At 55.5% G+C, this 26,751-nt stretch overlaps 1 protein-coding gene across 1 annotated transcript in view; it reads left to right on the top strand.

The window, feature by feature from the left end:
- The window catches only part of LOC122169295 (ankyrin repeat and fibronectin type-III domain-containing protein 1-like), an 84,915-nt gene that overhangs the window by 25,936 nt on the left and 32,228 nt on the right, over positions 1-26,751 (top strand). The window contains exon 2 of the mRNA XM_042835335.1: positions 17,365-17,405. Within this exon, the coding sequence (XP_042691269.1) occupies positions 17,365-17,405 (41 nt within the window). The remainder of the gene's footprint in view (positions 1-17,364; positions 17,406-26,751) is intronic.

Below are 26,751 nucleotides of genomic sequence, written 5' to 3' on the forward strand. Positions count from 1 at the left end.
ATCTGCTGCTTGAGGATAGGGTGGGCAGCAGTTTGGAGAGCGAGCTCCTGCTGGCAGGTGGGATGGGATGGTGCAGGATGGAACATCAGGGGCTCGGTGCCCTCCTCCTGGCTCCCTGCCCCATGGCTCCCTGTGGGCACTACAGGTAGCAGGAGACTTCCCATAAACACGCCAAAGATTTTAGGAGGTGATAGGGGAGTGGGGGTATCCTCAGGGCTGTGGTGTGGAGGTGTCACTGCAGGAGGACTCTGGGTCTGGTCTGCTTGCTGCTGGGAGAATTTTTGGGAGCTGGCGGAGCTGAGCTGGGTCCCAGCCAGCGGGACTTGGGCTGAGTGCTGTGGGGGTGCCCCCTCCTCCTATTTGGCCTCAAGGAAAGGGGAAAAAAAAGAAGAAAAAAAAAGGAAAATGTTGGTTTTGTTTTGGCTGGGGAGCTGGAGCCACAAGGAATGTAGGGTAGACCACAGCTCGAGTTACCCTCTTCCATCGCACGGCGTGACGCTCCTCTCATCTCTCCTCTGTGCTCTCCTCTCTGTGCAGAGCACAAAGCAAACTCTGGGCCGTGCTGCTGGAGCGCTGTTGGAAGGGGAAATCCTGCCCTGGGCATGTTGGGGCTGCCTGCTGCAGGTGGCACACGGGGCTCCTGGGAGCTGGGTCTGGCACAGGAGGCACCAGGACGCTGCTGCGCTCACCCTCAGGCTGTACATCTCTAAAAGTGTCCCTGGTTCAGCTTTGCTTTCCACTTTGACAGATCTGCTTGAAGGTGGAACCCCATATGAGCAGGGCTATGGGGTGTGGGAAGGAGGCAGTGGGTGCAGCGCGTGGCCCTGCTGGTCCCTACAGTCCCTGTTGGTGGCAGCAGGGTGACAGCTGCCTGGTGACAGCTTTCCTGTTCCCTGCTGTGAGTTCCTATCCCCCGTCCCCCCAGCCTCTATCCCCTGCTCAGAAGGGGGCTGAGGATTGGCACCTCAGAGCTCCCATGTTTGTGGCACAGAGACTTCAGTTTAGGGACCAGTGGCGCAAAAGGATTTGATGCTGCATACTATTGAGTTTTTCCACTGTGGGTACCTAATCCACACCTGCAGCACCTTACTGGTGTGGGCACGATGATGAGGCCACAGTGGCTGTGCCAGCAGGAGAAGTACCAGGTCATCCTCTGATGGTTCTATGATTCTGTGAATGGGACCTCACCAGCTGCTGCCCCTCCTTCCGCACGGGAAGGTGCGAGCTGGGTTCTGGCTTGCTTGCTCCCATGCATGGTGGGGAGGAGGATGCTTGGCACCGTCCCACAGTGCAGACAGGGCCGAGGGAAGTGTCCTGAGCCAAGGGATGTGGCACCCACTTGGGCACACCTGTCCCTGACCCGTGAGTGGCATGGAACACTGAGCTCTGTCTGTTGGAGAGCGACAGCAGGGAATCGTGTTATTCCTTGGTCTCCAAAACCACTGACTTGAGATGGACAGCTAAGAGGAAGGAAGGAAGATCTGAAACTGGAGCAGGAAGTTCCTGAAACGTGAGAGCAGCCCTCATCCCAGTGTGCTGCCCCTCTCCTCTCTTAACACTTTTGGCTGAGCTCTGTGTAGTATTAAATCCAACTCCAAACTGCCCCAGGGAGTTTGGAGTTCACATCCTCCTGTATCTGATAATTACCCTGACAATAAATCCAACCGCAGCAGTTCTTGTGCTCCTGGTGGGCAGCACATGGACTTTCTGAGTTTTCCACATTGTCTTGTATTTAATTTTGGTTCTGTTCTGACTCTTCATCACTCCAGAGCTCTGCCAGGCACCAGGAAAAACAGGGGACAAGTCCCGAAGCCACAAGCTCCTGGTTCCTGGGGAGCAGCTGATGCAGGGCACAGGCACTGCCCCACGGATGGGACATGGTCTGGAGGTGCCAAGGCTGAGCAGAGACGTGGGATCTGGACGTAAGCACTTGGAGCGAGCACTGGGTGGGCACGACTTGCCCACGCTGGCAGTGTTGCTCCATATATCCCAGTTCCAGCCCGTTGGGTTCTGCTGGCTGTGCTCTGTGCGGGCGCTCCCAGCCGTGCGCCTACCCCAGTATTTCCCATGGCCGGAGCTACTGGCGGTGAGTGACTGTGGAATTAAAGTATCATTTGCAATTTTCTACATTCCGGCGCGGTGTCGGGTTCTGGCAGAGGGCAGGCTCAGTGCGTGCTCCCCGGATGTCTCGGGGGCCACACGGTGCTGCTGTTCCTGCAGATTCGTGCTGCATAGAGCTGCAGGGAGCAGAAGGCAGGGGCTGGCGGACATCGCATCACCCCCAGACTGAAGCCCATTTTCAAAACAAAAAGCTTCACCCCAGCAACGCAGCTTCATTTTCCCAGGGTTGTGAATGATTGGAAGATTGGAACCCAAATAAACACAACTGCTCGTGGTCTCAGACATCTCGCTCTCACCCAGCATCAGGCGGGTGGTTGTCTCCAGAAAGGCGGGCCGCAAAACGTAACCGAAATCTCAGCCTAAACCCCAGCTAACTTGAGCAAAAAGAAAGAAGGAAGTTGTTTTTCGCAGCAGCCAATGCATCTGCTGCTGGAGCTCCGTGGGGCCGGCTGGAGCAGCCAGTGCTGCTGCGGCTTTGGGTGCCTGCCCCGTCTGCTCGGCGGGGTTAAGCAAATAGCAGCCCTGGGGTTGTAGAGCACGGGAGAATCTCAGGGCGGTTTGCAGGCTGTAATGAATTAAGCCGTGCTATGCTGCTGTGGTTGGGGCAGGATGGAGTTCTCGGTGTGCACTGGTGTCTGGGCTGCGTGTCCAGGCTTTCTACATGGGGGGTGGAGAGAAATGGGCATCTCCAGTGTGCCATAGGCCATCAGTGTAAAACAGCAGAGGAACGGTGGCTGCAGAGATGGCTGGAGCCGATGTCTGCATTGCAGGCAGCTAATGGAGAAAGATGTGAAACTTGTGACTCGAGGGATGAAAGAAACCTGAAAGAGGCGTGGAGGTGGGGTTTGGCTCTGCTGTGACCCCCCTGCTGCTGTCTGTCTGACCCCCAAGGCCTTGGCTGACCTGCCCTCAGCCTTGGCCGAGTTGCTGTCATGCTGCTATGGGAGCAGAGGGGCTGCTTCAGCCCTGCTTCCTGATCCCACACATCCATGGTGCCCCTGCAGCCCTTTATGGAACGTGGCCTGGAGCTTCAGCTGAAGACATCCATGCAACCCTATTTCTGTTGGTGGAAGAGGTACTCCTTAGTCATCTTTCATGGGAATCTTAGTGTGGCAAGGATACCAAGAAGTGAACTGAAACAAGCAAACCCTTGTGCTTATGCAAGTGCAGCCCTTGAGGTTTCCCATGCCCAGTAGGAGTCATTCACAGGTACCAACGTTCAGTGTTGGCTTGTTGACTTCAGCTGGGCTCTTGGGTCCTTACCCAATTGATTGGCCAATAGAGTAAATCAAACAGAGATGAACTCACTGGAAGATGAACAGAGAGCCTTGACTGGACATAAGGGAACAGGTAGGATGAACATGTCTGCAGTGGGTGTCTCCTTCCTCTGCTGGACCAGGGAGGCATCTCTGGAGCTGTTCCTAATTCTTCCCATCCATTGACTTCTCCTGAATCAGTCGGGACAGATTGGGTGCTACATTCCTTGCCTTGCATCTTGGGGCAGCACTCCATGTCACAGCAGGTCCCCAAGGCTGATCTGGAGATGGAGACGTCCTTCATCACCATATTCCTCAGACAGACACCTCTGCTATTTGCTTAATGTGTTGCGTGGCTTTGAAGTAACACAGATGGTATCTGCCGTGGATTGCTTACTGTTGTGGTACGGCTAGTTCATGGGAGGGCTGTTGTGAAGAGCAAATAGGCACTTTGTGCATTTATTATGCATATAAATCAGTGCTTGGAGCAGGAAGTAAAGAGACCAAGTGGACTTTCCTCCGGGTGCTGAGATCTGGGAGGTGAGTGACTGTGGTGACGTGGTTATTCCACCAGCATCCTCCCACGGGATCCTTCTCGTTCCCATCCTGTCCCTCGAGTACCTGGAGAGGCGGCTGCCAGCCTGGCAGCCGTGAGGCAGAGGCAAGCGTCCAGCTCTCTTTGTGATACATCCCTGGGGGTACGCTGCTGGGACTCCCAGGATCCCTTCAGGTGTCAGAAGCACTTAATTATCTCAACATTTCCCTCCAGAGGTGCCTGCTCAATATGGATATTAGCACCTGCCTCGTCTCGGTGCACAGCATGATGCCTTGTCAGATGCCAGCGATGGCTTCTTATTCCTTTGGAATGACATTCATGGCAGGATGATGAATTTGCTCTTGGGATATGATTTGGGGCAGAGCTTTTCTTGTCTCAGCCCCATCCAGCTGCCCAGGACTGACATTTGCTCGAGACATCTCACTAAATCCCTGCAGCGTGGTCCAATTCCTTTAGCAATGCTATGAGCTCACAGCATGTTTGCAGTTGGGTTTGCCCGGTGCTGAGCTGAGCTTCTGGGCTCTTAACTCACGTCCCAGGATCACAGCATGCAGCCTGCTTCCTAACCCTGATGCCACAGCATACCTGAGGTTAGGAGGGAACTACGGAATGAGAGGACCCTTGGGATTTCCACTCTTGAACTTTTCTTCTGCGTTCATTTTTGTTCTGGCTGTTTCTATTTTTAATTTTGTTTTCTTGTGCAATCTGTGTGGGTATGCACTGCTCTATTTAATTCTTTGCTAGTATCAGATTTTGCTTTGAAGGGCTTTCAGAATGAAAACAACAAGAATCAAATCCTCTTGCAGGAGGTCATTGAGGTGGAATGGCTTTATCCCAAGTGCTGACATGCTTTGAACTTCTCTCTGCTCCCTGTTCAAGCCTCTTTCCCCCAACTGAGAGGCCCCTGTCCCCACAGCTGTCGCTGTGCCCAGTGACGCCGATGACGAATGGAGTGGAGAGGGCAGAGCTTATGCCATCGTAGCAAATCCAGCTCCAGCTCCTTCCTGGCACCACTGGTTCCTGCTGGAGGAGATGCTGTGGATGACAAACCACAGAGCCAGCCCAGTGACAATCCCAAGCCATTGGCCATCCCAACCACTGACCATCCCAACCACTGGCCATCCCAACCATTGGCCATCCCAACCATTGGCAATCCAACCCATTGGCAATCTCAACCACTGGCAGTTCCAACTGGACGTGTCCCATCGAGATGCTCCCAGAAGAGCTGGGACAGGGCTGAGCAGGATGGGTCCTGCAAGTGTCCCACACCGTGGGGTTCCCTGCTTTTGGGGCACTGTGTCCCAGCTCCCCGCTCAGCTGCGCAGGTGTTGTGCACGTGGATGTGCTTTATGTTGAATTTTCCAAACTTTGGGTTACACTGGGCTGAGGCTCCCACTGCCCTGCTACGTTTCTATCAGCCAAACTATTCAACCAGCAGAATTGTTTGCAGAAGCAAAGCACTTTTGTCCTTGAATCTTGGAGCTTCTGGCTTCCACGCGCTCTCGGTCGGACAGCAATCGTGCTAAATCCCAATTAATCATTAAGGAGATATTTGAGGTTTAGCAGCTGTGTTATAAGATACAGTTTTTACTGGTTTTGACCTCAGTTAAATATGTTTTTAATAGTGGACGGTATTTAATTAAACATAAAATAACAGAGGCTTATTAAATCTAGAGAGACCTTCCCTAGCAATGGATATTGAATGTTAAGTAAATACCAGTTGGTCATTAGGAGCGCATTCAGTGTGGTTTCACAGCTATGTAATAGGTGGGTATCTTCTTACACATTTACCCAGCCCCGATGAATGCGCTCTTAATAATCGATTGCCATTCATTTAATGCATAATAACTGTCCTCTTAGAGCTGAATTGGATCCTTGTCGGAGAAAATGGGTCCTCTGGTGCTCGCTGGTTTGCTGAGCAGATTTTGTTTTGTTTTCAGTTGATGGCTCCTTCAGATTAGCTTTCTCTGGGGCTGCTGGGTGGGATGGAGCAGCGTGCGTCACGTTGTGTTCATTGCCCCCAGCCCTGCAGTGACAAAGGAGAGGTGCTGGTGGTGGGTGGGATCTGCCCTGGGGTCCTAGCATGGTGTGGGATGGCATCATGAGTCACAGCATCCTTGGGGACGTTTTGGTCTTTCTCTTGGGCTTAAGTCCATCAGCCAGAGCTGCAAGGAAGCGAGTGAAGCGCTGCCGTGGGGCAGTGCTTTCTTGTACCAGAGGATGTAACCTGCAGAACTTGCTGCTGCACAGTATCTTCAAAGCTGATCCATCAGCTGGTGTTGGAGAGGGATGAGAGTAGTTGGTGGCAGATATGATCAGAAGGGAGCACTTAAAGCACAGCGCATGTTTCCTGGGTGTGCTCATGCTCGTGTACCGGGGCAGCCCAGCAGCTGACCCCATTTCCCAAACTGCGTGTCTCCTCTCTTTCTCTCTCTGCTCCACAAAGTCGGGTTCTGCTCCCATGCATCTCTGAGTGCAGTACAGCCCATATTGGTACACTTGCTCAGTACCTACAAGCTCACAGAACACGAGGGGTTCTTCTTCTGGGGTTGCTTCACAGCAGCCATTCCACAGCAACATCCAGGACTCTGGCTGCAGGAGCCTCTTGTTCTACGCTGAGGTTACAGTGTACTTTCTAAACATCATTGCTACTTGCAGTGGTGATGCACCACTGTGTTGCAGAAGCTGTTTTGGGTGGGAAATAGTGACAAGGGCTTTTGTTCTGAGGATGGCCCCCAGCCCTGAGACACAGGTTGCTCAGTTAGGGCTCTCCCCCCAGCCAGGGCTGCACATGTGAGGCACCCAGTGGGAGGCAGAGGTGGTGGATGCACAGCACTGCCTCTCGCTGTGGGGCTCTGGGGAGCTCTGGGGCACTGGGGGGGGCTTGGCTGCAAAGAAGCAGCTGGTGAGAAGCTGAAGCACGGAGCATGTCTTTTCTGGGGCTCTGTGGGCAGCCCCGTCAGCTTTCTTACAGTAGCACTGCCTTATAATTTCTCAGCGCTGTTGCATTTCGTAGGCCATCACTTTTAATTTCTGCCCTTGTTAACCTGCGCAGCAGTACTGACTCAGTGCTGAACAATGCGTTGGACAGGCAAGCTGAGCCGTGATTCATGCTGCTGCTGGAGGGATGAGCCTTCTCCTGTGCTTGCTTATTAATTTTTCCCAGCGCGTGAGTCAGCCCCCCCAGGCAGGGAGGCAGCCCCAGGGCTTGGGAGCGAGGAGCTGGGGGTGCGGGTGGCTCCAGGGCCAACAGAGGCTCCACGATGGGTTTCTCCTACCTGCCCAGCCCTGTGGTGGGCAGATCTCCTGCAGAAGATGCTGGGAGAGCAGCTGCTGGGTGCCCTCGGCGTGGGTGTCCCATGCGGACCCTGGGGGGATGCAGAGCCCATGCAGGACCGGGAGATGCATGGCACTGCTGCCTGCACAGTCCGGAGATCCTCCCCAGTGCCCTGCTGCCCTGTGGGTCTCTGTATCTGCCGTTTCTCACTCTTTGGCTCTGTTTGTTGGGAGCACTCACCTTTTTGCACAACAGGGACTTCACGTCTCACTGTGTGTGTATCAATTGGAGAAAACCTTTGGCAATGCCCCTTCCCACGGACCCAGCCCCTCACCACCGCTGTCCCCTCCCTGCCAACCCCAGGGCTGTGCTGGCCCAGGGCAGCTCCCAGCACATCTCCCAGCACATCTCCCAGCACATCTCCCAGCACACTGCCTGCGCCCCGCGCTGCAGCTCGGAGCTGTTTTGGAAAGGGCTGCGGCGCGGCATGATGTCAGCAGCACGGTAGTATCTCTGTCTCCAGCCTCGTTAGGCGCTTCCTGTGCTCTGGCTCTGGCTCTGGCGTGCCTGCCGTGTCTGTGCGCTTTCTTCTCTTCCACAACTCCCCAAGGATTTCAACTGGTGTTTTTTTTTTTCCTTCCCTTTTATTTTTTCCCTTCCTGCATCCCTTACCCAGCGGCTTTTTTGTCTCTTTTCCCTGTTTCTCCTTTCCTGAGCTTCTCCTTACTCCCCCCTGCTCCTCAGAGAATGCCCGGTGCGTCCTCTCCCCATTGAACCACTCTCCTCCCAGCTGCCTTCTCTCTCCACATCCCCACCAAAGCCTTCTCACTGCAGACGTGCGGCTGTGCCATCCACCCTTGTGTCCCCATCCCCATCCCTTGCTTCTGTCTCTGTCCCCATCCCTGTCCTCATGCCAGCCCCGGGCTCCCCGTGCCCTGCAGCCACCACAGTAACCAGCACCGTGGCTTCCTGCTGGGGAGAAGCAGATGCAAGGCTGAATCACGGCTCTCCAGCGAGTGTTTACTGAGCAAGAACAAAATATGATTTATTTCTTTAATTTCTTCCCTCGCAGCAGCCCAAATGCTGCCTGAATGCGGATGGGCTTCCCCGGGGCCTGGGCATGAGGGGCTGTGCTTCCCCTGGAAGCTGCTGTGCTTCCAGAGCACAGACAGCCACAAACCACTGCAGCTCTGTGCGTCGTTCTTGGGGTGCTTTGGATGAGCACTTCTCACAGCCCTCCTAGGGCTGGGTACTGCTATGTCTGCAGGGATACTACATGGTGCCATGGTGAGACACAGACTGCTGGTTTTCCATCCTTGGCCATGCTTGTGACTTGCCAGGTCATCTAATCCTTGGCACATTTGTTTTTCTGTGCTGTTGCCACAAATCCTGCCACAACGCCCCATGGAGGCTGCTGTGCTGGAGCCCACAGGGATGGGGTTGTGTGGGGCTGGGATGGCTCACAGGGCTGGGCTCTGGGGTCTGAGCTTGCCTTCATCTTCATCCCAGCTTTGATAAATGCCCATCACATCTCTTTCTCCCAGCAAAGTCAGGTCTTTGCCCTTATAACCCCACATGGAGACAGACGTGTGCTTTTCTCTTGAAGCAGCTCTGCCCATCGATGGCTTGGGGCTGGGGCTGGGGCTTGGGGACCCTGTGGGGACCCAGTGCCATGGGGCTGGTGCTACTGGTCAGGACTGGGAGGAGGTGAGTTCGTGGGCTGCAATGGGACGGAGGGAAGAAAGCAGTGAATGGGCGGTTTGTTGCTTGTGGAGCATTGCTGCATCTTGGGATGGCAAGGCACAGGTCAGGCACTGTGGAGTGCTGGCGTGGGATGCTCCTCCCAGGCAGATAAACCCATGTCTGAGCTGGGAGGGGACATTTCCATGGAAATTGCCTCCAGGTCTGTGATTGCCAGCTCACCTGGGGTGGTTGTGCTGCCCTGTAATCGTGGGGAGAGACCGTGGAATGGAGCCGGAACGGGTGGCAGCTGTGCAGCCAGGGAGGGGACGAGGAGGAGGAGGAGGAGGAAGAAGCCAGAGCCCTTGTGAAGACCAAAGCATAGCAGAGATGGTGAGTGGTGCGCCTTGCAGAGCTGGGGTACCCCGGGATATTATTTGGGAAAAGCCTAATGTGAACCAAAGCATCTGGCTGCGGTGGAGGCTGGGCGGGTAAAGGGCCTTGGGAAGGCACGAGGTGAAAGGCTGGGCTGGAGCTGCTGCCAGGTGGGGTGGGGGCACTGGGTGCTGCCCTGCACTTGGGGGGGTCAGTGCCCCTTTGGGACATGGGATGGAGCGAGCTCCAGGACACAGTGAGCTGGGCTGGGGGCTGTGCTGCAGTCGGTGTCTCACCATACAGCGATGTGTGGGGTCCATTTGGGGGACACCCACAGGGGTCCTGGTGGTTTGGCTCTGAGGCTTTGGGCACTCACATCCCCAAGGCCCTGAGGAGGTCCTGTAAGCTTGTTTGGTGATGTGCTGAGAGTGGTCTGCAGGTTGAGAGCTGCAGGAGCAGGGCTTGAGGAGGGTGGTTTGTGCTGCGGGGTGGTTTGCAGCTCTGCTCTGTGCCCTGTGGCACTGCACCTGGTGTTGCGGGGATGCTGGAGCTGTGGGCTTTGCAGGGCTGCACGTTTACCAACCAAGAGAAAGTACTGGGTTTTTGTAAGAAATCTGTTTTTTTTTATCCTCTGTGTTCTGTGCAAGGATTTACTGGACTGATATCTTGTCACAAATGTATGTTTTATTCTATTTTGGTTTCCTGAGGCCTGCCTGAAGCTTGCTTCTCAGCTGAATCTCAATGCAGTCTCAGGGGCAGCAGGTCCATTCTGAGCAGGTGGGAACAGGAGGGAACAACACCCTGCAGAGCACTGAGCAGAGCCCTGATGTGCCCCGGGCTGGGGGGCAGCCAGCAGGGGAACGCCGGGCTCCCCATGTACAGCTGGGATGTGCTGGTGTGTGGTGCAGGCTCTTGGCACGTGTCTTCTGAAGGCACAAATAAAAAGGCCGTGGCCATGAATCCCATAATGTCACCAATCCCAGTTCTGAGCTGAGCTCCGTGTGCCGAACCTCCAGGGAGCTCAGAAGGGCCTCCAAGCTCTGCCGGGTGTAGCTGGTGCATGCATTTACGTTGGATGCAGAAGGGGTGGAAGGTGGATGCTCTGCAGACCACGCTCTTTCCTTCCCTGTGCTGACAGCCGTAACGCCAATAAAACAAATGTTTGTTTTCTCATTTGTTTGATGTGCAGCAGTGGCAGCACGAGGAGCTCGCTCAGCCCCCACCTCCCGCAGTGCTGCAGGAGCATGACGCGAGCTGTAGCCACCAGTAAATGGCATCTGGGGAGGAAAAGGGATAAAGGAAAGGTTACTGTGTTGTTCTTCGTGATGGATGAATGAGCTGTCAGCTCTGTCCTGCAGTGATGGATCCCCGGGTATTCCTGGGACAGCAGGAAGGAATGCGTCTTGCAGGATTTCTTCGCTTGGAGCAACCATTTGGCTCTTGTGGGGCTGAAAAATTTAACTGAGTAACAAATTAATGGAGTTATTAGTCACTGTCTGGCTTGAGTGGAAACACTTAGCTGACACGGCCAGTCCATGCCTCCATCTCTGGGCTGGGGAGTCTCCCCGTGGGGGCTGTGTGCCATCCCGTGCTGCCGCTTGCCATGCCATGCATTGCAGCACAGCTCTCGCAGGAGCACCCCATGGGGCAGGCAGTGCTGGAGCAAAAAGCAGGATCCTGCTGTGGGCCGGTGGGAGGGGCCCTGTGCAGGATGGGGCTCATTGCAGCCACGCTGCACTTGCGGAAATACAGGAAAATCGGGTGTTTTGGCCCCCTGGGATGTAGCACAGTGTGTGCAGGGGGCGAGGGGCAGAGCAGTGCAGAGCTGTCCATGCACGCCGCGTCCCTGCAGCTGTGTGTGCCCCCTCTGGCTGCATCGGTGTCACAGAGGCACCCGGAGCCCCAGCAGCCCAGAACAGCACCTCTGGAGCTCTGATCCCCACCGTGCTGGTATGGGGCAGCCCGAGTGGGACGGGCTGGGAGGCTGCACACAGGCATGGTGAGATGGGAAACTCCCGACCCTGAGCCGCTTTCTTCCCATCGCCGGCCAAGAAACGTGACGCTGAGCAAAGGGGAGAAAAGAAAGGGAAAAACAAAACTCACGCTGGATTCAGAGATGGCCTTTTCACTGGCAGAATCGACGCTGTCTGCGTGCAGAAATCTTAATTTCAGATCCGGTCTTTAAATGCAAATGTGGCTTTAAATAGCTGTTCCTGCGCACACGTTCTGGTGCCTTCTGCCACGGAGCTAATGGATTGTGCTCTCTGTCAGTACATTCTTGTCTCATTTTGTATCCCCATACATTAAATTGATAGTTTGGGGGATTACAGCTCGTTCCAAGATTACATGGGTGGAGTCCCCTTTATATGGCCATGCTGGTATGTAGTGAATTTGAATTGGCACAGCAGAAAACTCGAAAATTTGGAACAGATAACTGTCTCCTATCTTTATATGGGAACACCAGAGTTCTTTGCTTTATTCTGGGGTTCCTGCCATTCCAAATATAATTTATTCTTTTATATAACTGTTTTCATATGATACACTCTTCAGAGAGGATAATGATTTGGGGAGGAATATAATCTTTTTTTTTTTTTTTTCTTTCCCCTCCAAGGCTGTCTTCCCAATTAATGAGATTGAGAACACGTTCCAAAAAGCTTTTTTCCCCCTCTGGGCTTTTTAAAATGCTCTCAAATTATTCTGCAGTGTGTCTCGCACTTCCTTGATGGGGTTTGGTGCCTCAGCACTTAGTGGTGGTCAGGCAGTGCGGTGTGAAGCCGCGCATGGGGCAGCAGCAGAGCGGCACAGGGAGGCCCATGGGGAACCGTGCGTCCTTCTCTGCAGGGCTGCTGGGGGAGGGATGGTGCTGGAGAAGTGTGTGACACCTGGGGGGATTTCCCACGGACTTATAAGCTCACACGCAGCAATGATGGTTTGGGACAGCCTTCTCTATGCTGTGCATCCCCAGCTCTCTCAGCTTGGCCCATAGGAGAGGCGTTCCATCCCTTGGAACATTTTTGTAGCCCTCCTCTGGATGCACTCCAACAGCTCCGTGTCTCTCCTGTGCTGAGGACTCCACGTCTGGATGCAGTGCTCCAGGTGAGGTCTCACAGCTCAGAGCAGAGAGGCAGATCTCCTTCCTTGCCCTGCTGGCCACGCTGCTTTGCTGCACCCAGGATCCATTGACTTTAGGGCTATGAGGGCACAGTGCTGGCTCTTGCCCAGCTGCCACCCCCAGTCCTTCACAGCAGGGCTCTTCTCCACCCTTCCATCTGCCAGCATGGTTTGCCATGACCAGGTGCCATCATGTCCCAGCAGCTGCAGCCAGCAGAGGGGAGCAGCAGGGAGGAGCTGCCTTGTGTCTTGAGTGCCAGGCTGAACACCAGGGCCTGGGCAGCTGCCCCCCAACCCCAACGGGTCAGAGAGGAACATGGGCTCCACTGGCACCTGCACGCTGGGCTCCCTGGTGCATACAGTGCTGTGTGAGGCTGCACAGCACAACCTCAGCTCTGCCATCACCTTGGCCCAAGTGCTTGGGTACGGGTGTGGGGGGTGGGCTTTGATCAGCATTAACCCACTCGTTTGTTTTGCGGAGTTTTTCTTCCAACATGGAAAAAAAAAATAGCCTCCCTCGGTTTTGGTCTCTCCTTTTGTTTGTGTGGGCATTGGTTATTCTGGGAGCGCTTAGCCAGATTTTATTGGGATGACTGAGAAAGCTGCCACCTGCGAGCAGCTGCTCGTCTTTGGGCATCGTTTTGGTGTCATTTCTGAACAATTGCATGAGGCTTCTTCAGCCCTTTCTCATAATGTGGTTCTCCCAGGGACACTGCCCAGAAAAAAAAAGATGAGCTCAGATCATGCTTGGCAACATTTCAGGGAGTAAAAAGTGCAGCGGGATTGATGTGTGTTGGTGGGAATAAATGGGTCATGCAGAACTGCATCGGCCCCTCCGTGCCACCTGGTTCCCAGCCCCGTGGCTGCTATTTCCCAGTGAGGCTCAACATCAGAGCTCATCACTGTCCTTTACAATGGTCTCATGTTTGATGCTTGCATAAGCCCTCTCACTGAGCACCTCTTTCCCTCTTGGTGTTTTTGGTGACGCTGCACTTTCAGGCAGGCTCTGAGCATCACGTGGAGCACTGTTCTTCTCACAGCAAGGGCAGCAGCGGCAGCACTGGCCCAGTTCTGCGATGCTGGTGTAGGGAAAGGAAGAGGGTCCTGGTGGTAATGGCTTTGGCCCTGCTTGGGACAGCACTTTCTTAGTCACATTGGCCAACAGTCCAAAAATGGGGGAGATTTAGGTGAGATGTTAGGGGGTAATCCTTCACTCAGAGGGCGGTGAGGCGCTGGCACTGCTGCCCAGAGCTGTGGGTGCCCAACCTTGGAGATGCCCATGGCCACGGATGGGCCTTGGGCAGCCTGAGCTGTTGGGCACAGCCCACGGCGGGGCTGGGGCTGGGGGCAGGGAGGGCCCTTCTGACCCAATCATGCTGGGATTCAGTCCTCTCATCTCAGCCAGGCAGTGTCCTTGCTCCCAGCCACCATCTCCATTGGGATGTGCCACGTGCAGGGGCTGCTCCTGCCCCACCGGTGCACTGGGCTCCATCCAAGAGCTGTTCACCTCCATCTCTGGAGCGGAACGGCAGAGCTAGGCGCAAGCCTCACTCAAGGATTTGTTTTAAAAATACATGCCGATAAAAATGACTCTCTCCATTATTTCATTAAGGGATTTCAAACGTGCTTCCTAAGCCCTGAGTCATCAATGAAATGAGCAAGTGGCAGCAGCGCGGCGGCCCCGTGGAACGTGACTCACGCTGCGGTGTGGGATATGCACTGAGCACAGGGATGCTCGCACCTCAACCCCCCCCCACCCTATGGCATCAGCAGAGCCCTCTGTGGCTCTGGGTTTGTTTTGCCTGTGGATCTGCAGCTCCCAGAGCCCCCCTCACTTGGTGTATGGCTCTCCTGGCAGCCAGCAGATCCCCATCTAGTTGCGTGTGAGACGGCTGACGTTCAATGTTGTGTTGTATAACTGCAGAGATAAAAACTTCCATAGGCCTTATCAATGCAGGAGAGATTGATCTTTCCACCCAGAATGCAGAGGAGTGTGCCAGGCCATCTTCTGCTCTGCTTCGGGAACTCTCTGTCTCTCTCAGTCCCCTGGCACAGGTGGGGGAAGCAGAGCTCATCCCAGCTCCCTGCATGCCAGCAGCTCTGCCCAGCTCTGCGTGGCCTATCTGGTTGGTGTCCTCACAACCCCCATAAATTCTGATCCTCTCCTCTCTCTGGAGATGGCTTCAGCTCTGCTGTGTGCCAGCACGCTTCTCTGAAGTTTCAGGCTTTGTGTTCCCATCCTGCTTCATCCCTCTCTGCTTCATTATGGCGATCCATCCACCCGGTGTTGCTTCCATCAGCCACTTGTCCACAATTCCCCACCTGTCACCATCAGCTGGGATCACCCCACGTTCTGCAGCGGGGCCAGGGCTGTTGGTGCAATGGGACTGGGGCCATTGGTAAAATGGGGCTGGGGCTGTTAGTACAGCAGGATCGGAGCTGTTGGAGCAGAGGGACTGGGGCTGTCACTGCCCTGGGTGACGCTGCTCCTCACCAAAGGGCTTCCAATTACATCCCGCATAGATGGGATGCCAAGAGCACATCCTCACCCCCTGCGCACGCTGAGGAGAAAGAAATGAAATGTGGGGGGAGTTTTGGCTGTGTGCTGCGCACAGATCCTCTCTCTTCTGGGAAGAGGGCAGGGAGGGCTGTGTGGGGGCTGTGGGGAGGCAGGGGGGGGGTGGGGGTCAGCCAGTGGGGTGCAGGGCAGCCAGGAGCTGAGCCTGGGCTGCTGGCCCCGCTCCAGGCCCGACTCCTTGGACATGGTGCTGGAATTCTGCTGTCCCTCCTCGACTGCTATTTTCTCTTAATAAGGCTCCAAATGAGATGTTTTGGCTAGCCATCATTACAGAGCTCCCCGCTTTCTTGTTTTGTTTTTCCTCTCTCCAAAGCTAGTGCCTCGTTGTTCTATTCCAGCTATCCAATACCCCCTGAGTTTTCCATGACTCTTAAAAACCAGCTGCTCAGTGTGCTTGCATTAACCCATTCCTTGCCCCTTGGGGTTGCTGCTGCCAGCTGTGGGGCTCCCGGTGCCAACTGTGGGGCTCTCAGTGTCAGCTATGGAGCACCCAGTGATAGCCACGAGGCCATTGGTGTCACTTTTCAGGCTCTCAGTGCCAGCTGTGAGACCCTTGGTGCCAGCTTTGCCTTTGCCAACTTTGTGCTGGGCCACCCCAGGCTCTGAGCTGCCTTGGGACAGTGGCAGCCATCCTGCAGAGCTCTGCTGGTGCCAGGCTCTGGCTGTGGGTGCGGATTCCTCATGCATCAGGTAGTGCTGCTGCCACCAGTTCTCCACCATCCTTGCTGGATAGCAGATGAAAATGAATTTTTCATGGCTTGGGAACTGCTTTGTAGCCATAGTTCAGGATCCAGCACCCTGGGGTTTAGGTGGCAAGTCTAAGGAAGTAATGGCATACCCAGGGGGAGTGCAGTGCCCGATGTACAGCTGCTGTTCCCAGGATGGGGACTTGCTTTTGCCACGTCGACGAGTTTGTGTGCTTTGAATGAATGGACTGAGAACGAGAGGTGCTGGTTGGGGATGGTCCAAGGATGTTTTCCTGGGGAAGACCATGAGGACGGTTCACACAGAGGCTGCAGAGGGGCCTCTGCTTGTGGGAGGCAGGAGGAAGGCTCAGTGAGGAGTAGGAGGAGCATTGCAACCTATAGAAGAGACCTCAGTGAAAGCCACCTCGTCTTGGAGACCTGCTTGGTGTGAGGTGCGGCTGTGAGCTGCAGCACAGCTCCCATCGCATTGCCCTGCGCTGTTCCTGCCCCGTTCGCATCCCATCATCCCATCATGTGGGGCACCGCTGTTGCTCACTGAGCTCTGCCCGGGCCAGGGCTCGGCCACATCCCAGTCTGTAGGACAGAGCGAGAGCAGCGCAGCCCCTGCTCCGCGCTCCCTGTGCCGTAGGTTTGGCTACAGCCTCGGGGCTGGGGGCGGGTGGGTGCCTTCAGCCCAGGGAAATGTGCCGGAGCCCGGCCGCTGCGGGACTGCGCTGCGCTGAGCGCCCGGAGCTTCCCTCGGGGCTGGGCAGGGAGCGCTCCCAGTCCCCATTAGCATTCGGCCCCGCTTCTGCTTCGGCGCTCGCCTTCGCGATTGCCTGGCAACCACGGAGCAAAACTACAACAGCTGCCGGGCCCGGCGTGCCTCCTTCCAGCCGACATACGGCCGTGGTGACGGGGACAGGGAGAGGACGGTGGCACGGCCACCCTGTGCCGCTGCCCGGGACCCCGCGCTGGGGGGCTGCGAGGGCTGGGCCGTCCCTGGGAGCAGGAGCAGGAGGAGGTGCGGTGGCTGTGCTGCCGCCCTGGCTTGGTGGGTCTGTTTGTCTGTCTGTCTGTCTGTCCAAACACCTATCTGTCTGCCTGCCCACCCATCGATCCATCTGTCTGTCTGTCTGTCTGTCTGTCTCAGCGTGTCTGAGCATCACGCTGCACACAGTGCATCCCTCTGTCGGTGGGGGTCTTCCTGTGCTCACCCCATCCCTTCATCCCTCAGGGCTGGGATGGCACTGGGCTTCCAATGGCACGAGCTGGTGGCAGTAGTGGCATTCGTGAAGGCGCAGGTGTGTGGTAACATGCGAGCGTCGGGCTGTGCTCACTTTGCACGTTGTTGGGGTCTTTCTGGACAGATGAATATCATCAACCTGTCCCCATGCCTGTGGGTCTTTCCGCTGACCCCACACCCTGTCCTGCTTCCAGCCTGCCCTGATTCATGGTGCCACACCACTGCAAGCGGTGACAGATGTGGATGTGCTAGACTCAGAGCCAATGCATCCTCGTGCTGCTGCCATGACCCTGGTGGCTGCAGGCTGTGCCTGCACTGTTTTAGGGGATGGAGGCTGTGAGCTGGCAGCCCAGAGTTCCCCAGCCTGCCCACCATACACACAGCCCAGGCACAGCTCTTCCTTCTCACACATCTTCATCAGTGGCATTGCTCGGCCATGGGTTGATGGGATGTATCTGTTTTGTCTTCTGTCTTGCAGAGCCTGGGGTCAGCAGACAAGAAGGACTTCTACCAGTCCAAGTAAGTGCCAGTGGTGTTGGTGAGTAATTGCGTGGAAATGCCCGGTTTGTCCATATTGCCAGGCAGCTCCGGCTTGCTAAGATTAGACATCTCAGTGTACAGGAATAGCTGCAGCAATTACATGAGCAGGGATGAGAGTGAAGGGCTGTCAGTCACCTTGACTTCGGGGCATCTGCAGATTGTTAAATCAGATCAGGAGGAGCTGCCAGCATGGGGCCAGAGCTGGGACCCCATGGGGCTGTGCAGTGGGGCTGGGAGTGACGTGTCCACTGCTCTGCTCTGAATGTGCACAGCACACAGCTGCTGCTGCACCCTGCATTCCCACAGCCTCACTGCAGCACGGCACCCTCCAGGCAGGCAGGTGGTTTCTTTGCTGGAGGGATGCCTGGCAGCATGATGAGCTGCATGGGGGCAAACTCTATTCAAACCAATGGTGAGAGCTTCAGTGCTGGCCCCGAGCGTGGAGCAGCTGTGCGTTGTGCTGCTGAGCGTGTTTGCTGTAGGACCCTGCACTGCTCCTGTGCCATCTGGGAGAAGTGGAACATCCTTCTGTTGTCATCTTTTTTTGTACTGGGAAAAAGATGCCATTGGTGTTTTTGAAACTGTGGAATAGTGCTCTGCCATGCGGGGTTGTCACTGGGAGGGGTTTTTTGGAAGGTGTAGAAGGGATTGGGCTGAGAACATCTTTTGTCCTCCATAATTTGGTGTATTTCTTTCCTTGATGCTTTCCAATGCGTTCCTGCAGTGCTGCTCCCAGCAGTGCTGAGCCCACAGGGAGCACAAGGCAGCAGCATCCTTTGCTTCCTGGTCCCATTTATGCTTAACGTCACAGAGGCACCCCTCGGTGCCCTGGATGGCAGGGTGTTCTCAGACCCTGTCAGAGCTGCTAGGATGTGGAGTGCCAGCACTGGTGCACGTGTCTGGGGGTATCTATGGGCTCCTTTCTCCATATGCCACCAGAGGCTTTTGACATCCCAGCATGAGTCTCATGGGTTCCAGCTGAAAGGTCTGATTCAGAGCTGCTCTGTCCACTCACCTGATTTTGGCTACCAGCTTCCCAATACCACTGGCAGCAAGAGCCTGCTGAAAACCCAGCCTGAATCATTTCCTAGGCTGCTGGATCCCACCGAGCCTTTTGGGAGACCACAGGAGCATCCCGGGGAGGGTCATCATGGATGCAACACCAAAATCAACACACATTTGGCAAAGGATTTGAGAGATGTGTTTGTGACCTCTGCTGACCAAGGTCTGAGATTTCCATGCTGCTCACTGCAGTGCTGCTGTGTGCTTTGACCACCACGCTCAACAGAGCCCAAAGCAGCTCTGGTGTCCAGGGATTGCTGAGGATGGTGATGGCCATTCCAGCTCCTGGCCCACGTCAGGAGCAGTGAATCCTGGCTTCTTTTGTGTCCAGGAGGCAGAGTTCCCTGTTCTGCATTATGTGCAGGAATGCTGTTTGGATTGGGAAGGCTTAACCTCAAATAATTACATCACCTGAGAACTGATGGAGGTAGAGAACACCTCGGAGAGAGCAGCACATAGACAGCTGCCAGAGCTGACATTCCCAAGAGAGGAGCTGTGGCCATGAGCCCAGCACTGAGCCAGCAGCTGCACGAGTTTTACCACCTGTGTTGGCTGTGCCAGCCTCACACTGAGTGCAGCACTGGCACCTCCATGCTGCTCTTCCCAACGGGCTGTCAAGGCGTCAAGACGTGCAGGACACATCCTGGGCAAATCCCATCTGATCCTGTTTGGGGAGCAGCTCCCACCCGCTCCGCTCACAGCTCCAAAGCCTGGTGCCACTGCATGCCTTGGCACAGGGAGCTGCTGAGCAGGCTGCGGCGTTGGGTGCGTGCTGGGACATCCAGAGCCCCTTCTGTGTTTCTGGTAGAGGCCCCTTGCGAGTGTTGTGGAGCAGAGCATGGGACCGTGGCGGCAGAACGCTCAGTGTGCAGAGCACTGCGGGTGAGTGAGTCCCCCCCATAGGGGCCGGGGAAGGCTGCTGCTTCCTGGAGGCGTTTGCTCTTCGGTGTCAGGCGTGGACTGGTTTCTTTGAACCAAGAGAGAAATGTTGGTTGTAATAACGATCATAAAGCCCCATGTGAGCGCGGACCGAAATACCTGGATTTAATTAAAGCGCTGCTGATTTGCTGCAGGAGCTGCTTGCGCTCGCTGCCCTCCTCTGCTGAGAGCAACGCTCAGCTGTCAGGAGCCGCTGCGCTGCTCGTGTTTGCAGGCACTTGAGGTGTCAGCACTGGCACTGCCCTCATCCCTGTGTGCAGACGTGGCCGTGCTCAGCCCTCTGCGCCCCTGGAGATCCCACAGCCCTCCTGTGGGCACTTTTCAGGGCTCTGTCCCCGTTCCACATTCAGGGCTGCCGCCCACCTTCCGTGTGAAGCCTCAGAGGTGTAAACACACCACCAACCTCTGAAACCTCCTTATGTAACTGCAGCATCTCGTGTTTGTTTTGTCTTGCAGTGTTCATTAAGCCAAGAGTGTCTGCGGCTAATTTGTTATCACCCTGCTCTTAAGGTGGATGTCTTGCACTGAGACCTCTCTGTGCCAGCACAGGGATGAAAGTGAATGTTTCATCTCTGAGTCATCCCCTTGTAACTCCTTGGCATCTTTAAGGATCTAGAAGCCCATATTTACACCTTGGAAGCATTAAGAGCCATCACAATAATCTAGATGTGTTCCAAAGCAGGGTGTTCATTTCACTGCCTCCTTAACTCGGGCACTATCATTACAACAGCAATAGCAGTGTACCTGTGTGCTGGGTTTGATTTCTTTGCAGTGCCCGAGAGCCAGAGAGCCGCTCAGCTGGGATGCTGCAAGGAGCAGCCGTGCTGCCAAGTGCCAGGCAGTGAGAGGAGGAAGCCCAGGGGAAGGGAGGGGTGATGGATGGTGCCGATGCTGCAAGAGGGTAGGGAAAGCAATGCCCAGCCCATCTGTGAAGCCATGAGGTTCTCAACACTGCAACAAATTGCCCCAGAATGCCTTCACTGAGCTGGAGGATGCATTGCCCAGACTTAGGAAGGGCTCTGATGGCATGAGTGGCAGCTGAGAGGCAGCAGAGCCCTAACCCTGGCTTTAGAGTCAGGGAATTAGCTCGTCCACATGCAATGTAATAAAACAAAGAAGATTCCATTGCTGGGCAGGGTATTGTAGTGGCAGGGGCTGAGCCACTGGAACTTTAAATATATATTTTCCCCATGGGTTTGGATGGTGGATACAGAGCCTATGTTATGGGCAGGTGGAAAGCTTTGAGCCTCTCCAAGTGCTGGGAAAGGAAGGGAATACTTCCAAGGTGCTTCTGAGAAATGTTGTGGTTCAACAAATATCACTCTGGGGATGGAGAGCAGAGCAAGACTGAAGCTGATGGAAGAGGAAGGCTAGCAGGGGTGGGTGTGAATGGCAGGAGATAGGGATTGCCTTGGACGTCTGCAGAGAGCAAAGATGGCCCTGCAGGGGAGAGGATGGGACACAGCCTGGAGCTGTGGGGTGGGAGGGCCATGCAGGTTCCATGGGCAGAGGCCGCTTCTCTCACTGTGCCTGGGTGGCACCAGCATCAGTGGTACCCGGCCTGGGACCAGGGATGAGGACCCGCTCCCAAATGTCCCAGCCCAGGGGACGAGGAGCTGCTCAGCTCCACCCCACACAGGACGGGAGGAGCAGTGCTCCATGCCGGCTCAGTGCTGCTGCCAGCTCTGGCAGAACAAAGTTTGGGGTTTAGTTATTTCTGTACAGCTTTCAATGTGTTAAGTGAGCTTTCGATGCAGGCTCTCGCTGTGCCGGTTGTCATAGAAACTTGAAGGGCTTTTTTTCTCCTATCCCCCCAGCCCCTTTCTTTAAACCAAAGCTGTGTTTTTTTCCTTCATAATTTCACTTCCAATGCAATTAAACCTGCTCGGCCCCTGCCACACCAGGAGTTGGTGCCTTTGTGCTGTGTGTCCTTCTGTCCTCACCTAGGGGTGGCACACCTTGGCAGCCCTGGGTCCCAACCCATGGGGACTCCAATGTGTTGGGGGTCCCACGCTGTGCCTGAGGCCGCACATGGGGACCCATGCCCTGAGGACAGCAGCAGGGCTCACTGATACATGCTGGGGCCAGCTGGGAGCCCACTGCACCCTCTGCAGCCCTCCCACATCCACCATGCCTGCCATTAATCACGGCTGAGGAAGCAGGCGCAGGGGGGTTGGGTTTGTGGGTTTGGTGGAATGGGGCTGTCACATTGCACTGTGCAGGCTGTGGATGCTCTCCGAGCAGCATCCCTTCCTCCCAGCTGCTCCAGTGGACCTAGTGAGGACCTGTCCCTGTGCCAGCCTGCTGGCTCTGCCCCTCTCCATGGAGTGGGGCATGTGCTGCTTCCTCCTTGACCCATGCTCTGGTCTGGGGGAACAGGAGCAGAATTTCTGTCAATAAATTGAACGCAGCTCAAGCTTTTAGAAGCAGGACATTTTCCCAGCCCTTGGATCCATTTTGTGGCCCGTCCCCCAGCAGCCCCTCTGGTTTCAGCGTCCCACTTTAAGCACAGCATTTTGATGGCAGGAGTGCTGCCCTGCGTACAAAGGTACCTCCTCTCTCCCACAAGAGCCACATCAGCCCTTTTTGCCACAGCACCACATTAGGGCCTTGTGCCGGGCTGTTCACCCGTGGTGACCCCCGGAGTCCCTCCCTCACCAGGACAAGTCTCTTGAGCGTGGCAGGGATCCATTCCACAGTGCTGGGCGGCCTCAGCTCACGCAGCTCAGCACTACTAGGCAGCCCACATTTCTCTCTTTGCCCCTCAATATTTCCTGTTGCATCCATCTTTCTGTCATCCACTCATCTTATGAGTGAGGATTCTGTTTTCTCCCCGATCACCGATGGAACCACCACCAAGCACGCTCCCCCGGACCTCACTGAGGACACATCTCTGCACTTCCCTGCTCTGTTTGGGATCTGCCAGCCAGCTCCCAGCCTGTTCAGTGTGCTTCATTGGCTCCGTGTAGTACTAGCTTTTCAAATCAGAGTGTCATGAAGTACTGAGCACTCCGCTTGCGCGGGCTGCGTGTGCACACAGTGCTTTTACAACTCAGCCTGCATTCACTAAAGAGCAAAATCAGGTTCATTTGACGAGATCTCTTTCCCATGAAGACCTGCTGGCGGGTTTTAATTACAGCCTGCAACCTTTAATCATTTCTTAATTTCACTCAGATGAGCCCAGACTGTGGGTCTCAGCCCTGGCCACTCTGCAGCCAACTGGTTCCCCCTCCCCCAGGCTCTGCACAGCACAGTGGGGCTGCCTGCCCCCCAGCCCCACAGCCTGAGCCCTGCCCAAGGCACTGTGGAGCCCAATGATAGCTGTGCTATTCTGCCTGTCCCAGCTGTGCATTTTCCTTATCAAGTTTCTACACATTTTAACTCTTCGTTTCGATTGGCCTCTCTTGGTTGCATATTCCATTTCCACACTGAGCCCTCACTTGGCAAACAGGGCTGTCAGCCAGTTGCTCATTTTCCTACCTGTGAAACTGGACTTTGCAGACATCTGACAAACTCCCCATGAGAAACTCTGTATTTTTCCCCTCACTTTTTCAAAGCCTTTCCTTGCAGTGGATTTATCCCATTCCCAGGCATAAGAACAGCCATTCTGCAGCCTCATGCATGCCCAGCTGGCTGCCACCATCCTTTGTTGGTCTGCAAGGATTGCAAGCAGCCTTGTGTGTGCCTGACTCCAGCCTTGAATGATGAGGAGTTGGCCCCAGGAGTGCTTGGAGATACACATGCTGTGGTGCTGCTCACCCCTGCTGCACAGAGGCTTCAATCTCCTGACCATGGGAATCATTGCAGCAGGTTTCAGTGATGCCAACTGCGTGAAATCTCGGCCCATGAGTGAAGATTTCCAGTGCCTCACTCCTTACTCAGCCTCACTGCTCCACAGGGCCATGTGCTGCAGCACAGCAGTTTGCTGCTGCAAAGGCAAAAGCTGCCCATGCTGGTGGAAATGACAGCATTGGCTTTGAAAGCAGTGAGCCTCCAGGTTTCCGTCCTTGTGCAGTGCTTCTGGTGGGGCCATTTGCTGTGGGAAAATGAGGGACCATCATGTGAAATGCTGTTTACCTGGCTGTGCCACACAGATGTGGAGATAGTGCTGATTTGCTCTGGGACCAGTGCGTCTGAGGACATGAAAGGAGGAAAGTACATTGGTTTTGCTGCACCCTAAAGCAGCAGGAGATCCATAGGGGAGATCTGACATCTAAGCTTGCCCTCAGGTTTTGGCCATCAGCAAAGGCAGAAGTCAGAGCAACACGTCGACTGCCTGGGATGTGGGGCAGAGGGGAGGGCACAACTGCTTGGCTGCCCCTGCAGGTTCGAGACACTGTGTAAGGCTGCAGCACCTCCAGCATTGCTGAGAGGCTCTTGGGGACATGGATCCCACCCCATGAGGGCTCCTTCTCTGCCCAGGCTGCACATGGAGCCTGGCTGCTGGCCCAGGACATGTCTCTGCCACATCCAGAAAGGGCTCTTGGAGAGAGGGTGAGCCTTTAAGAATAACTAAAGGGTCACTGGGCAGTGATATTTTCTCCTAACTGAAGACCTGATGGAATCAAGCTGTGGCCAGCACTGGCAGATTGACTCTGAGGAGCTCCATGTATGAGTGACAGGTGCACTGCTCACTAAAAAAGGGCCATTTCACTGTGGGTATGCAGGAGGTGTGCTGAGCTCCAGTACTACAAATTCAGTCCCTCCCAAACTGGAGGTGTTCCAGCCCAGGGCTGTCATGCAGCAGAGGATGTGGGAAGGGGACACAGAACCCCCTGGGACCCTTCTGTATGGGCTGGGCACCACATTGTGCTCTGGTCTCACTGCCCTTGGTTTCACTTCTGGCCCCACACCAATGCACAGACCCATAGAGCACCTATGGTGTGCTCAGGGGAGTGACATGGAGAGAGGGGCAAAGGAATCCGAGGGTCTCCCCCCTCCCCCCCCCTAGGGTAGTGTACTGTTCCACATTTCAAAATAGGAAAGGCAAGCTTTCAAGAAGCTCAGATCCCTCAAAAGAACCACTGGACATGGCAGTGATCGAGCAGGGGCTGTTTGTAGGTTTTCCTTTGCAGTGGGAGATAGGACAGATAAAGCACCCAGGGAGGGAAGGCTCAGATGTGTTCATTCTTCCCTCATATCAGGGATGCTTTGTTTGCCAGAAGGGCAATTATTTGGGCTGCTGTCTCATTAGACAGATGAAGTGCAGCTCAGGGCTTGCTGAGGCCCAGGCTTGGATGGGCTTTGCACACAACCAGGCTGCACCACCTGGCTGTGGTCCTGGTGTCACCTCCTGCTTGGTTCCTCTCCTTGTGACAGCAGGTTCAGTGCAGGGGCTGAGGCCATCAGTTGTGGGTTTGGCACAGCTCGTCCCGAGGCTCCTTGTTCCCTTAGCTGCCTTCTTGCAGAAGTGCAGCTCATGTGCTGCCATTCCGGATCTTTCACCCCCTTCCAGGCAGCCTCCTGCCCACCCCTGGCATCCCAACATCTGCAGATTGGACTCACCAGCCCAGCATTGGGAGAGCCCTGCCGATGTGGTTGTCCCCACTCCCCCACCTGTCCCCACTCAGTGCCACGAGTGCTGCTGTCACCTCAAGGCACGGCTGTGTCCCTGTGCTTCACTGCATCCAGCAAAACCTCTGCAGCAGCCCACAGGGATCCCCAAAGGAACGTGGAGCCCTGATATGCAAAGGCTACACCGAAATTCGCACCCCAGACACTGAGGGTGTCAGCTAAGATTTCCCAACACAGAGAGAGCCCTTTCAGGTTGGCCTGCTCAGACACTGCAGCTTTAATGCCTGGGCACCCAGCGTGTTTCCACTCCCCTCGCACGCATCAATCAGGTCTCGGTGAGGCTCTGAAAGAGCCAGTTTGTTAAACAAACACACTTAGTGTAAAAAGTTTATTCCAGTTAATTAGGACTTCATTGCAATGGAAACAAATTACCCAGCTGTCATCTGCCAAGACAAACAGTGCCAGGGCAAAGGGGGTCCCGGCCAGGCGGGAGACAAACAGCCATCTCAGGCAACCTTATTTATGTCCTTTTTATACATTTTGGTATTTATTTGGACATTCCTGAGCAGGAGAGCTGGGTTAACGCCGAGCTGCACGTCCCGGCGTTGCGCGGTGTCGGCTGGTAATGGCTGCAGGTTCTCTGCGCAGCATGGTGCCGGTGTCCGTGGGCACAGCCCTGTGGCTCCGCAGCAGGGAGGGGGTGCTCAGCAGTGCCAGGTGCTGCTCCCAGCACTCGGAAGTGACAGATAAACCCATCGGATTAGCAGCGGGTGTCGGGAGCCCGGCGTCCCCTTCCTGCAGTGTCAGTCACCCGAGCCTGGCGGTGGGGCAGGGGGGGTGAAAGTCATCGAGTTACCTCCCCCAGCTCGGTGCCTCGCTCCCATGGGATGCCCTTGCTCTGTCCCTCTGGTCACGGCTGCGGGCTGCGTGGCGTGTAATGGTGTGCGTGGTGAGGGTGGTTGGGCTCATTGGGCTGCGGCGTGGTGGGTTGAGGCAACAGCATGGGGACGTGCGAGGTGACAGCGGGATCCTGCCCTGGCGCCAGGATGGGTGCCTGAGTTCCTGTGTGCACCCAATGGGTGAGCCTGCAGAGGGACTTGGACAGGTTTGAGAAGTGAGAGCATAATGAGGTTCAGCAAGGCCCAGTGCAGGGAGCTGTGCTTGGGTCGGGGTAACCCCAGGTGTGTGTACAGACTGGGAGCGCAGCATTGTGAGCTCGCAGCCCCACAGGCCGACTGCATCCTGGTCTGCAGCAGCAGAGGGGGGCGGCAGGCAGGGAGGGGATTGTCCCCCTCTGCTCTGCCCTCAGAGCCCCCAGCTGCAGTGCTGCGTCCAGGCCTGGGGCCCGGCACAGCAAGGGGGGGAGCTGTTGCAGTGGGGCCAGGGCAGGCGATGAAGATGCTCGGAGCTTGGAGCAGCTCTGCTGTGCAGACAGGCTGAGGAGCCGGGGTGTGCAGCATGGCGAGGAGAAGGCTGCAGGGAGACCTCATTGCGGGCTTCCAGTGCTTGAAGGGAGCTTATGAACAGGGAGGGGGCCAAATTTTCTGATACTGTCTGATAGTGATAGGACAAGGAGGAATGGCTTCAAACTAAAAGAAGAGTTGGATGTTAGGGGGAAATTATTTACCCAGAGGCGGTGAGGCGCTGGCACTGCTGCCCAGAGCTGTGGGTGCCCCATCCCTGGAGGTGCCCATGGACACGGATTGGTCCTGGGCAGCTGAGCTGGGAGGCACAGCCCACGGTAGGGCAGGAGCTGGGGGCTGTGAAGGCTCTTCCAACCCAACTGTGCTGTGATTTGTGTGGGAAAGAC

Source organism: Centrocercus urophasianus, unplaced genomic scaffold (assembly GCF_019232065.1).
Source record: "Centrocercus urophasianus isolate 14NV4802_14NV808 unplaced genomic scaffold, USGS_Curo_1.0 seq_51, whole genome shotgun sequence".
Classification (NCBI taxonomy): Eukaryota; Metazoa; Chordata; class Aves; order Galliformes; family Phasianidae; genus Centrocercus; species Centrocercus urophasianus.